The 14499-nt window shown below is 31.1% G+C and overlaps 2 protein-coding genes across 2 annotated transcripts in view; one reads left to right on the forward strand and one right to left on the reverse strand.

Moving 5' to 3' along the window:
- Positions 1–2657, forward strand: part of LOC149901260 (synaptotagmin-15-like) — a 71128-nt gene extending 68471 nt beyond the window's left edge. The window contains exon 12 of the mRNA XM_090111823.1: positions 2217–2657. Within this exon, the coding sequence (XP_089967949.1) occupies positions 2217–2344 (128 nt within the window). The 3' untranslated portion in view covers positions 2345–2657. The remainder of the gene's footprint in view (positions 1–2216) is intronic.
- A 6225-nt stretch (positions 2658–8882) lies between these two features.
- On the reverse strand, positions 8883–11943 carry LOC149901261 (uncharacterized). Its single transcript, XM_090112042.1, has 4 exons — positions 11712–11943; positions 11266–11340; positions 10380–11179; positions 8883–9850 (listed from the first exon to the last, which is right to left on the reverse strand). The coding sequence occupies exons 1-4, from the start codon at positions 11776–11778 to the stop codon at positions 9767–9769; spliced, it is 1026 nt and encodes a 341-aa protein (XP_089968168.1). The 5' UTR covers positions 11779–11943; the 3' UTR covers positions 8883–9766.
- Positions 11944–14499: the final 2556 nt, after the last annotated feature.

Below are 14499 nucleotides of genomic sequence, written 5' to 3' on the forward strand. Positions count from 1 at the left end.
GAGCGATGATTGTTATCTATTGCATATTCAATATGCGGTGTGGAATGAAATTACTGAAGTAAGTGCTTCTACACAAATTGCATACCAAATTGGCTATTTACAGTACAGGCTAATGACGTGCGGTGTTCTCGATTTTCTATAAATACAGTGTTTATGTGGAGTTATTATTCTATTATAATTATTGTCATGAAAATTTTAAAACTTGTCTTTAAGTTATTATATTAATAAGTTTTGTTTTTAATACAAACGAATAACGATGATAGATATTTTACAAATATGTTTGTGTAAATTGTATAGTATATAGTAAAGTTTTTGTGCAGAATAAAACATAAATTAAAATAAAAGCAAGGCTTCATTGAACTATTGTTCAACAGGTTTGATTCAACAAGTGTCCTCAATACTCACATTGTACTTCACTTAATCGCTACAGATAAAAGAATTTATACGAAAATCTGTAATTCGTTTGTATAATAATTATAATATAAAAGTAATCTTATATATAAAAATGAATCGCAAAATGTGTTGGTAAGCGCATAACTCGAGAACGGCTGAACCGATTTCGATAATTCTTTTTTTATTATATTCCTTGAAGTACGAGGATGGTTTTTATGTAGAGAAAACGTAAATATGTACCACGGGCGAAGCCGGGGCGGACCGCTAGTAAGTTATAAATCTTATTTGTCAGGATATTTGCAACATGACTTTATTTTTATTTTCGTCCATAATAAATTTATAAATAGACACTTATTACCGGTATCATACAAAAAAAATGTGTGCGTGTACTAGTGTACACACGTAAGAAGTGAAACTTCTTTATGACCTTATTTTTCAAAAAATAATTTACTATATGCAACTTTACAGAAATACACTAAATTTTTTTCCAACCCCGATAAAGAAGTTTTACTTCAAAAATCTATCCGTCTTTGATTATTTCTTGCAATACTCAATCACAACTTTACCTGAAATTGTCAAATTCGGAAATCTGAAATATTGGCTCTTATCTATTTTACAAGCATACAGTCCAAATACAGTCACAGTGCATTCAGATTCGGTACATGTAAATGTCAAAGTTGAACTACTACATCCACTTGTAATTTAAATGTCAATCTATATGACGCAATATTCTCCTCCATGTATATGTAGGTTTCATTAGAATCGCGTTTTATTCTAAAGTTGTCCAATTTGTCCATCAGATAACGTCCGCTTCGTAGTACACATTCGTAGCAATGTGAATAAAATAACTACAGCAAACTTTCAGAGATATGATTCAGTACTATTGTACTGCAGCAATATTCGAGTATTCCTAGAAAATCTGCTTTGTCGTTCATGACGGTTCAACATTGAGCAATCATGTCACGTCGCTGGGTCCTACACAATCAGAATCTGAATTATAAGCTGGGTTGGAGATTTTTGTATGGGATTAAATACAATGATTCTCTGATTTTTGGGTTTTTATTTGAAAAGGTAAATTGATACGAAATTTAAACTCGATTTTTTTTTGGTTTCCCGTTTACCGATATCCACAACAATTCATGTTTTTGCATAAATATTGCTAGCAAATATATTGGAAAATATTGTATCTGTAAATGCATGCTAATAATTTATTATACTAATCGTTTACAAAACATGAGTAATCGTATTTATTAAATAACTTGAAACATACAAACAATGCGATATATCGTTATATTTGTTTAAAGCAGTGTAATATCTGATCACTGATTATATTAATTAATTATAATATTATTTGTACAAGCCCTCCCACGTTACATCGATTCTACTTTCACAAAATAATTTCTTTGTATACCTTTGATTAAAAAGGTAAACTATGTTTTATTTAGTAACAGATCGTTTTTTAAAGCTTTTCAAGTATTTTATTATTGGGATTGAACCTTGGTTGAACAATGAACATTGATTAATTTATATATAAATTATCAATTATTAAAATAAATTTGTCAATTTTAGCCAATGTAGAAATACACAAGTAGCCCTTGCATTATCCTTTGCGTGATTTATAGATTAACAGATAATCTGTTTGACTTTGAACAATTGGATAACTGACCATCAAAATAAATATATAGCATGTTTTTTTACTTTTTGCAAAACATATGTGGCCTTTAGTTTCCTTGACGTGGTCCAATAAAAACTTTATCATAATATAAGGGTGTATTTTCTCACTATATTCTAATTCAGTAGTAACAAAAAAGTCCCACTTTCAGATCGTCTCCTGGGTAAGTTCGTGTTAGGCTCGTACATGTTCGCTCGGGGCCGCGCGCTGCAGCACTGGAACTCGGCTATTGGCAGCCCCATGGAACAGGTCAAACAGTGGCACCCGCTGACTAACTAACTAATATGACTATGGACAACCGATTGTAGATTTGTTGGATAACTCTATTTGCAATTTTTGTTTTGGGTAGAAAAGTTGTTAGCGCTATATAATTTGGTTATGATACTCTATAGTTTTAAAAATATTTTTGAAGTGAAACTTCTTTAGGCGCGTCGAGAGAAAAATTTCAAGGTCGCGTCATGGCAATACCGTCACGTCATGGAGGAAGAAGTTTCACTTCTGACACGTGTGCTCGGCACACACGGTTTTTTTTTAACTTTTGTTAAAGTAAGTAGGTATTATTTTGCTAGGTACTTGCTATTTATAATACGTATTTTTTTAACCCATTAGTGCATAAAGTTCATTAGCGCCTTTTTCATTATGATCACTATAATATATCATCTTTTAGAGTATCTTTAATGAATAAATGACATAAAATATTTAGTTTATGTAAAAGTTCAGATTTTATAGCCCGTCCGATAAATCGGACGTTATGCATGGCGGACACAATTGATGTTAAAAAGAGGTTGAAATAAAAGTACGGATTTTATGAAGAAATTTATTATAAAAAGCAACAGAAGATTAAGATTTAGTATTATAATGTATGATGTGATATGCCATGTGGTATTTCGGGTGAAGACCTACATCTCATTACTGACACTGAAATTTACTTTTTCCTCCACATTGGTTTGCACACCGACGTTCAGTACTTATTGGGACTTATTGGGTAGTTCCTCATTGTACATAATGGTTTCGCTGGCTTGCGACCTTGATGTGGTGGTGTGCCATGTGACGAAAGTAAGCTTCTTGCTATGAAACGTCTAAAAACGAATAAGGACTGGCTGCAGGAATGGCTGCCGAGCAAGTAACCAGGCGTTTACTACTGAAACGTCTACTAAATATGCAAATATGGGCCACCACCACTTCTTTATACGCATTCGAGTTCTTAAATTTGCAACAGCCTGGTCGCATTTGTCTACTCCACCCATATACTTATTGTAATTTGAAATAAGTGATGGCTGAGGGAAATGCACTTTGGCTTTTTTTTAGTTTTACCAGCGGGTTGCAGATGTAATTTCTAGATTTTCAAAGTTAGTGGCTACTGTGACAACAATCTTATCATTCCACCGGCATACGAGTTACGTACGTACGTTACGTATCAGCTAGTCGGTAATCGTAATAACCTCGCACCTCCTTCTTGAATTTTTTGACGTCTTTGACCGGGCAGTTCTCAGTGCAATTAGCTTTCAAGGTCCAAGGTGTAGCATAATAGCCAAGCTCCTTCAGGTATCTCATCAGGCTCAAAGACGTAAAATAATTGTTGAAAAACAATTTTATGCCACTGTTAGGCGGGAGTTTGCTCAATGTAATTAGGCTGAGAATCCGATCCGATCAGGTCACTGTCTTCGTCGAAGAAGACAGTGACCTGATCGGCATTCTCGATGGGGGGCTCAACGTAAATTATATTTTCTGTATAATCATCAACCTCCTCACACTCCAAAGCAGATAATATTTCATGAACTTGTAACCTGTAACAATTCAACAAAACACGACATGCAGTGCCCACCGTGCATAACGTGCGATAAATCGGACGGTACGAAATGGGCAAGCATAGTATTCAAAATGACAGTGGCTACGTACAAATTACATTGAAAATAAATAGTCGAATAGTTTAGCAATCAAAATATCCATTTATCACCCATAACACTAAACAAAATATAATAAAAACACAAAATAATCTTACCTTCGCCGCGAAGAATTTTGACCCCGTGCCGCCATTTTACGAATTAACAGCTGTCACGCATGCGCGTTAATATATTTTATAACAACAGTGCTGCCGAGTTTGAAAATATATTCAACTACTGTTTTAAAAAGATAAATCTTGAGTAAAATATATAATACTCCTAAAATAACGATTTTATTGACGTCCGATTTATCGAACGTTATGCTCTAATGGGTTAATCTTCAGAGAAATTCTGTTACAGAAAAATAAATTATTATACCTAATCCTTTGTAGACATAAACTTTTAGCAATTGCCTATATTAAGTTTTGCAATTTGTAAAAAGAGTTATCCATTTTTTGTAAACTTTGCTGTAACAAATGACTTTCACAACTACCATTCCTACTATGAAAATGACTGTATTTCATATTTGATAAGCTAATATAAGTACCTATTTTTAAACTTCGCTATAAAGATTTCTTTAATATATCTTTTATTTTACGACGTTGTATTCGACGAAATACTCTTTTAAGCTTTTTAAGCATTGCTGAAAAAGGACATTTTTAAATCACAATTACTTAAAAGTATTATGGAATATTTGTTACAGCAAAGTAAAACGCATTATGTGAATATTTAATATTAATAATGTCTCGTATAATAAAAAATCCTATATTATTGTAACACCAAATTAATCAAAATACATATTGTAACGTTTTCAATTTTACCTTGTCCGCCTGTCGCTATAGTCTAGAACAGTTAGTTTTCTTTGAGTTCCAATTAATTCAATTAGTCATGTTATTGGCAATTTTGAGAATCATTATCATATATTTCTATGACTTAAATATTTATATTTTTATACAGTAAGTAGATTGTTTGTAAAAAACATTAATTTCTCTTTAAAAGCTTTTTTCTTCTAGTTTTGTTACTACGTTTTAATTATTAGTATTAAGCAGAATTAGTTATTATCCAAGTTTAGAATGCATATTCTACTTCCAAAAAAATATATTACATAATCACAACATTAAAGATATATATAAAAAAATAATCTTGATCGTTTTTAAGAGATATTCAACATATTATTGTATGTGTAGTAATTATATGGATTATATCAATGTGCAACCAGAATCAAAGAAATAAATTATATTTCGCCAAATTGGTGGTAATATTGGTCTATTATTTCTGTCATCCCTTAGCTTTAATGTTCCCTAATTCATTATAACCCATTTGTAAGTTTAAAAAAAGTATTTAGCTGCAGTCTCCATCGCTGGTAAGTTTTCGAAATAGCGGCTTGTTTCTAACTTCTATAAATATAAAGCCTTCCATAAACTACAATGAGATTTGGGTAAGTGAGAAACATGGTATATGTATACTGACTAACCTAGTGCAAAATTACTGACTATATTCCATATACATACATCATCATTAGCCTAATATTTTCCATTATATCAACGTATCGTATGAAATGTGTGCATTTAACGTTACTTAGATGAAACTTTTCTTATCAAACTACATATATTGAACTTTGTATTTCTCTACCTAAGTTCTCTACGATAGAGATTTATACTTTTATGCTACAACGTACCTTAGATATAAAATATAATGTGAGTGGAGTTTACTTAAAAATATAGGTAATTCAATATAGGTAATACGCTTAAAAATGCTATAAGTAAATTAAAGTGACTGAAATTTTCTTCCCTCCAACTTTTTAATATCGATAAGGAACTGTGTTTTACAAACGTAGGTAAAGCGTTAACATATTACTTGGATTGAGAATTCTGGCCACATATTAGACTTAATTACACCAACATCTACGAACGTATAAGAATGCCGTAGAGCCTTTGTTTTGCCCATCTATATTAACTAGCAGAGAATGTGAGAGAATGGCCATTATCGCAACAGGTCTGAACGAGATTAGATGCGCCATATTGTTCATTAACATGAATTAATCCCCGCAACATCATTCATGTAAATTACTTCGTTTGAGTGCAGCGCCCACTCCACTGTACATGTATGCAAATACAATTAGTCCAAATTTTGTCACTATTCACTAAATTTTAATTGAAGCGTTGACATTCATAGTAGCTGGTATATTTTCATATTTGTTGAAACATAAATACCTATTATAAAGATTCATGGTACGCTTTTAACATTTCTCTTAGAGGGTCAGGGTATAAAAATATTATAATATAACTTTCTTAAAGTACATTTTCTGCGTAGGTTTCATTTTATGCGTCCCTCGCTTTAGAACAAAGTATTTTAATACATTTTAAAAACTCATTCAAGATGGAAAATAAAAACATTGGGTACTAAATGTCATTTTAATGCAATAAACCGTGTGATGTCCTAGTAGTGCTCCACTGAGTCTCGACAGTAATGAAGATTTGCAGCCTCAAAGAAAATCCTACAAAACATCTAGGTACCTTCGTATTTACACCTACTTAAAGAGCTTTACTTAAGAATTAGACATCGTAGTTGATTAAATGATTTAGTATGGGCTTAATTAATTAATTCTCAACTTGGCTCTTTTAAATTAATTGAGCCTTTATGTTTATTTAAAGATGAAAAGTTAATTGTTTGATAGAACATTTGACAAATTCTCGTATAGATAAGTAGCATACATTAAAATATTATGAGACACGGATTGATGATTTTCGCTGTCTAGTTTACTTTGCTTTCTGATTTTTAACGTCACGATGTACAAACAACTTACAATAGGTACGATACGATACGATATTATGTAAATACCAGCTAATCGACCAATTATTATCTTACTAAATAATGGACACTAATTAATTATTATTGATAGCACAAATGATTTTATTTGCAAAGTAAAATTATAATGTTATGAATTTAACAAGGTAACTTAAAGTTCTGCTCATTAATTACAGACAGGATTAGATTTCTCTTTAGAAAATAGATCAGAATTATCTTTTACAGAAAATTATATCTTATAAAACATTTTCAGAGTTAATTTCAGAATTGTAAACCCTTGTTATCAGGGGACAGGTTTTTTTATAGGACAGTCGTTTCAGGCATTTGATAAGAGACTAAAATTAATAAACCACGATGATAAAATGACACGACAGCGATAAAGTCCTTGAAATTATATAAAAAAATACAGGAAAAATTATTTATTTGGCAAGAAATAAAACGTGCAACTATCCTACTAATATTATAAATGCGAAAGTTTGTGAGGATGAATGGATGGATGCGGTTTGTTATTCTCTCACTTAAAAACTGAATCGATTAAAATGAAATTTGTTATGTAGGTAGCTGAAGGCCCAGAATAAGACATAGGCTACTTTTTAAAACGGAAATCCCACAGGAGTTGTTTTTTATTTGAAAACGCGGGCGAATCCGCGGGAGGAAATCTAGTACGGAAATATATCCAACATGTTGACCTACATAATATAGGTGTGTATAAAAATGTTTAATAAGTAGGAAGTGTAATAACACAGGTTATTTGACCTTATCCCCATGACTATAAACCGACTTCGTGGGCGGAAGCGTCGTCTACCGTAAAACAGATCGTAAATTTGAGTTATTAAGGAGGGGGTGGTTAGACATTAAATTGTAACCTCATTCAAAAACCTGTATAAATGTGTCTCTTTGTATTATAATTAATAATTGTGGGATATCTCTTTATTTCTTCATTCACACAATTTAGTGATAAAAAACTACGTTACAAAAAATTTAAGACAATAGCAAAAATATAATTCACTCATTCCCTTCTTTTATTCGCAGTTATTTAAAATCCACGTTCGAGTACAAGTAAGAAAAACAGCAACTACAATTGTATATTACAATAATTGTATATTTGTATACAAATGTAAAGAGCACAGAGTTAACTTGAAAACAGTACCCCAATCGGATTGGCCAATTTAAAACCTTACTTAGTGATCATACACCCAAGTCTTTATTCGGGGCACGAAATGGGCTACTGTCTATTAGAATTTATCGTTCCGCAGAGTCACAGATTATCGTTAGAGTAAAGCAATTCGTTAGACACTCGATTGCTTCCCGCCTATCATCAAGTCGACGCCCCCGGGGAATAAAATCGTAATAGACAAAAGTAAATTTTACAGGACGAGCAAAAAACTGTTTTTCTGTTCTAGCTCATAAACTAATCGGCCTATATTAACATACAATACATCATTTTTTTCGGTATTTTTTTTTCTTAATAAGAAGCTACAATAAAAAAATATCTAATGTATACTTTTAAAGTTATTACGAAAGATGTATAATACTGATTTTTTATTTAAGTGTATCCTAAGTATCGGCACATAACGATTTTATTCTCGTGAAATTGTAATATCATGAAAACTATATCCCTACATTACGATGTTTTTCTACAGTATTTTCATGAATGAATAGGAATTGTAATAAACTAATACAATTTTGTTCTTGTAAAAGCTACCAGTGTCTTTTTTCGTATAGCTATATAACGACTTTGTTTTTGTATAAATGTGCTTAGAGAGTTCATCGTAATATGCAGTAATGTTTATGAATTTTGGTTATAAATTATTGTAACACCACTAGGTACTTGGTACTTCGTGGGTGCTTTTCTACACTCAGTCAGTATCTACATATTCTAAAAAGTTAAATAAAATAAACAATGAAGTAAGTATAATAAACATAATTTTTATTTAAGAAAATCACAATTGTTACATTAATCAGTCTTAGTTCTAAAAAATCAATCAGCCTGTTTCATTGCTCTCACTGTCACAGTCATCCTCACCTAAAACGGCTTCAGTATTATTTGTGCTTATCAGCGAATTATAAAAACTGTGATAATGGATAGGTATGGCGTTAATCCTACAAAGACTCAACAGGTCTTCGTGTAGAGCTTTAGAAATTGGAACTGGACCGTTATAAGCTGGCTGCAATGTTACGTCATCAGCGATAGACGAAGTTGCTGCGGTAGAGGCAGATTTTCGTTTTCTAGTGTTTTTAGTTGTAGTTGATCTTATATTCATTTCAATATAGTCGTCATCATAATCATATTTAAAGTAAACAGATTGTGGATGTGTATGAGCAACTTTTATTTCTTTAATCTTTGACCAGTATATTTTGTTACCTTTTGCATCATTTAGCCAATTTTGTCCTGTAATCAATGATTTTATGTCATAAAAATTGTCTTGTCTCATTTCCTTGACTTTGTATTTTTCTCCAGTTTGTTTGGCATTCATAACTATACCATATAATTGATCAGGTGTATAAATTTGTTTATTTTTCATTGCTCGTTCTACGCATGCATGCATAGAATCACCTTCGTTTTGGCTGTGGCCAGATTCAAAGAAACGATGAACAATTTCCAGTTTGAACTTATTAGCAGCAAACAGATAAAGGGCAAACACAAATCTATTTTTGTTCTGTCCTGCGCAACCATCAGAATAAAAGGAAATTTTATTTATTTGTTTATGATATTGTTCTTCAATAAAATTATAAAGACAGCTACCTATCTCTATAGATCCTCTTTTAGCAATTTGCAAATGCCACATATAACAGTATCCTTTCTTTCTTGAAGCATCGAAAACAGTGAAGTTATACACAGGATACTTCCGTTTATAATGGAATATTCCTACCTCTGACTGAGGTACGCCTAAAACCTTTTCTAAATCAAAAATTGCTAGAGTGAAGTTTGCATTAAGATTTTCCTTTTCCGAATTTTTGATTTCACGAATTCTTTCTTTATTATGTATATGTTTTGTGTAATTATCTTTTAATGATTCCTTATGTTCGCCTTCTGCTTGTTCATAAAGCGTACAAGTACCACATAAATCTTTCTTAGGATGAAAAAAAGAATAATTAAACTTTGTATTAAATATAGTCTCATACTGCCTTTTGGTAGCCATCTTAATATCACTATAACCTGTCTGTTCCTTGAACCAATCTGTGTATAAACGGTACATTTTTGATATATTCAAAGTTTCGCATAAATACTTTCTTTTGGAAGATTTTCTAACATAGTGTGCTTCTTTTACTGGAAATAATTTTATGTGTGATATGATGCTCTCTTCTGTTGGAACTAACATTTTGCGTGGTCGATTGTTATGTTTACCTCTACAGTCAGTTTTGTCAGAATCACTTTTGTATTTTTCTATAGCAGTATAAACCATTTGTTCGGATATTCGTAAAGTATTTAAGAAAAATACTTTACATACACGGACTTTATTATTCTCTAATGGCAAATAATAACTTATAGTTTGAGTTCGGTTTTTATTTCGAACAACTTGAAGTTTTTTGACAGAATCTGACATAATGTATTTAGTTATAAATTGCCATTGCAACTCATGGTCACCTAATTTATAAAATGTCTCCAAAATGGCATTCCTTTTATCATAGGAAAACATTTCACCACATTTCAATTTACATTTACAAGACGGTCCTACCGATTTTGCAAGGAACTGCTTTTTAGAATGACATCCAACATAGGCTTTTCCAGAGTTTTTTAAAGTTTTAGATTTATTGGCTATCCATTCTTCTTCATTTCGGCGTCGCTTACGGGCTAAGTTCTTTGTGATAGAGAGAGAGTTATCGTCGTCATCAGTATGTTCAATAGAGCTGCTTGGCAGTGACCCTGATACAGAAATTGTAGTGAGTGATTCTGATTCAGATGTACCTAATACTTGTATTGTTACAGAATCTTCATTGTCCACTATACCTTGTTGCCTTGGGCTTTTATCGCTATTTATAATTATAACCATCTCGTTGGGGCTTAAATTAGATCTATTTTGAGGCGTTAAAGTCTTATTTATATCAATATTGGCATGTTTTACGTCGATTATGCTATGTACAGAATTATTCTCAATAGGAACTAATGTTTCATCGAGGTTTCTATCATCTGAGTCTAAAATCGGCGTATTCGATTTACTTTTACTGGCATGAATAATATACCCATCTGGTGAAGCAACAAAATCAACATTGTCCAATATAAAAGAAAGGTTTGATACTGATTTTGGTGTTCTTATAAGCTGATGATTAATAATGTCAATATAATCTGCACCTGAACTGGAAAGCATTTCATTTTCAGTAGAATTTTCACGAGTTAGGTTTACTGTTTGTAGTTCACATATATCTAAAGATGGTTCCTGTACATTGTCACCTTGTTCCCCGTTAGATGTAGTCGGTACATCTAAAATATTAACAGATATTATTATTATACTTAAATTAATATAAAAAAAATACAACATTTTACAGATTGAACAGGTATTTACGTACCAATTAAAACTTTCGTTGCTATGCCGTCACATGGAAGAATATCAGGCATTTCAACATCATTATTATCTTCAGACCCTGTAATGAAATAATTATTGAAAGTAAGTAGTAGCAGAAAGAAGAAGTAATAATATTCAGATAAATCACACACGGCAATCTAATCCCATACTAAGAATAGCTTTTAAGTACCTATTATGGCAACCAGATCCCCGGACACAGAACAAAATATAATCATGGTCATCACTCAAAGATTTGTCTTGGGTGGGAATCGAACCCACAACCTCCGGCTTAGCAGTGAGGGTCACTAAACACTAGATTAACGCATAATACCGAAGGAGGTCGGTATTTAACTTAAAAAAATAAGCAGGTAAGTATATGAATTTCCTCCCTTTAAATTTTTATTTCAATAATATACTATAAATTTACGTAATAATTAAAAAAATACTTACCGCTTTCCCCTCCCTCAACCATTTTAAGAATTCTTCTAGCTCGTAATCCTTTATGCCGATATTCCATGGTTAAATTTATATATTATTATAATTATCACAGAATACTAATTATGTTTATTTGTTTGTAAACAATAGAATACCGTCACATCCCATCGACTTCAAATTACGTAATGCTTGATTATTGTGCATGATCACCGTCCGCGCATAGTAACTTGTAAAAACTTGTCGAAATTCGAGAGAAAAAGACAATAATAACCAAATACTATATTAATAGAAGGAGAAAAAAATAGTATTACATTACTACATGTTTTCAAATTCATTAAGAATATTGTAATAGATGTTTACGTGAAATAGTATTGATAATAATGTCAATAATAAAGCAGTAATATACGTTTACCGTTCAAGATTCACCAAACTAATTTAGGTAAAGCATGTTATTGAAAAGAATTATCAATTTATTTACGTGAATAAAATCGTATAATGCCTTACAAATTTCTCGCGACCTGCGTTCGTTCCATAATGAACGACTACGATGTTTTTACGGGAAGAATTTGTTACATGATTTCCGTAGAATAAAAATAAAAATTGTTATAACTTTATGAATTTTCTGTAAAAAAATCTAAAAAAAATCAGTAGGTTTATATCGACACCATAGATGCCGAAAATGCAAAAACATTAAAAAAGTGGTAATAGCGCATAACCATTTTATTCCCCGGGGGCGTCGAAGTGATCTCTTTACAACTTGACTGCTTTCGCCTACGCTGTAGTATATTGTAATGGAGTTAAGCTGTTTGAGATTTTATTGTCTTAATTAGTAAATAGACAGAACAATCAAAATTAAATTTCATGAAATTCTGTGTTTTTTTAAGAAATAATATTTTCAAATGGGATAATTCAAGATTTTAATGTTGAATGATAAAACGAATTTATGGAATATGAAATTATGAAACATTCTATAGATAATGTTCACTACATTAACACAATTAACCAAAAAATAGAAGCTATTTAATAAAATCAAATAAGTATAATAAAATCTTCAAGCAGTCTTATCGCTATTGTTGTTCTCTGGAGAACGATAAAAAATAAAAGATCAATTATAATTTATGCATTGGATTTTTGAACTAACCAATATAGATTAAAGGTATTGAAACTGTAACAAGAGAGTAAGAAGCATTTCGGACACATAAATCTAATAATGTCATACATACAAACATGACCACGTCTTGTTTTGTGCGTAATATACTGAATATGACAACACTCGAAGGACATTCACAGCTGTGAAAAGGATAACACGTGATCATATCGTGGTTCTACAAAGCACTACTACTTGTTTCATGATTATATATTAGGTATACTAGCTGCGTCCCGCGGTTTACCCGCATTTCTCCGCTCCTATTGATTTTAATCGACTATCTAGCAGTGAAAAAAGAATTATCAAATTGGACCTATGATTCCTGGGATTAGGGCGTTCAAGCAAACAAAGTAACAAACAACTTTTCAGATTTATAATATTAGTATAATATTAGTACAGAATGTTTTATATACTCGTTTATATATTTATGTTTTTTTTATTTATTTAGAAAACAAACTTTCACACTTTTATTCAAAACAAATTTTGCGATTTGTAGCAACGCTCACAGTCGCAGAAACACCGTTTGTTATTCGCAAGGAAGACAAAAGATGTGCCTACATAAACCGGTTCCTTTATTTATTACATGATAAAAAAAATGATCTTAAATTGTATACTAAGTACATCATTTTATTAACTCTGCTTTAATTTTCCTTATAAATCATAAAAAGACATTGAAACAGCAAAGCCAATAACATGATGAAGAAATGAACTTCAATGGAAACTGGAATAAATATTCAGTTTAATTCTGAAAACAAGATATTTCGAAGTTGTAAGAAGCTCAAAAGTTCTAAGACTCGATTAATTATTAAATCCGTGTTACTTTAGGTCTACACTCAGTCTTGAAGTACACGTGCGTAGAATGTCTGATTCGGCTAAAATTAATTCAATTTATTTTATTTGTTTTTATTTTGAATTTTTAACATATCTTATATTCTCAATTATAACGAAAAGTTAAATACATTTTAGACGAATGTAATTTATGTACAGTTATTACGAACTTATAGATAGTGACATGTTTCGTTGTTAAGTAGAACAGTTTTATATTTTTGTAGGTAAATCATGACGATAAAATTTTGAATATACAGACCAAATTACACCAATAATAAAAATAGATCGTCTACATTAGCTCTACGAGATCCAACGCTACGGATCTTTGTAGCGCATCACGGACGGTAACGGACTAAACATTATTTAAATTCATTCATATTGAAGTTATTAAATTTATTTTAATAAAAATTTTACACATTAATGGCCATTGTGTGTATTATTGAATGAGACGTAAAATTAAAACTAATTAATAATAATGTTGGTATTAAAATAAGCATAAATTATTTTATTTACAAATAAAATGGTTACAAAGAACAGGAATTTTATAAAAAACTTTACAAATTCACAAAACAAGAACGAATTCTATTCAATATTTTATAAAAATTACTTTTCTTGGATCAATTCCTGCGGCCAATTTAAACAATACAAATCAGTCTTGGAAACAATAATTGCTATAAGAATTTTCGAAGAAATATTTGGCGGCTTACATGAAAAATAATAATATTAGTTTAATAAAAAAAGCCTTTACATTTTTAAAAGAAGAAGTCTCTAGTACATGTCAACAGAATAACATTTTATTTATTTGAGAAGAGTATTTCTAGTGTACAC

Source organism: Colias eurytheme, chromosome 17, assembly GCF_061535395.1.
Source record: "Colias eurytheme isolate Ceu_HAF_F1 chromosome 17, ilColEury1 Martin Lab GWU primary, whole genome shotgun sequence".
NCBI lineage: Eukaryota > Metazoa > Arthropoda > Insecta > Lepidoptera > Pieridae > Colias > Colias eurytheme.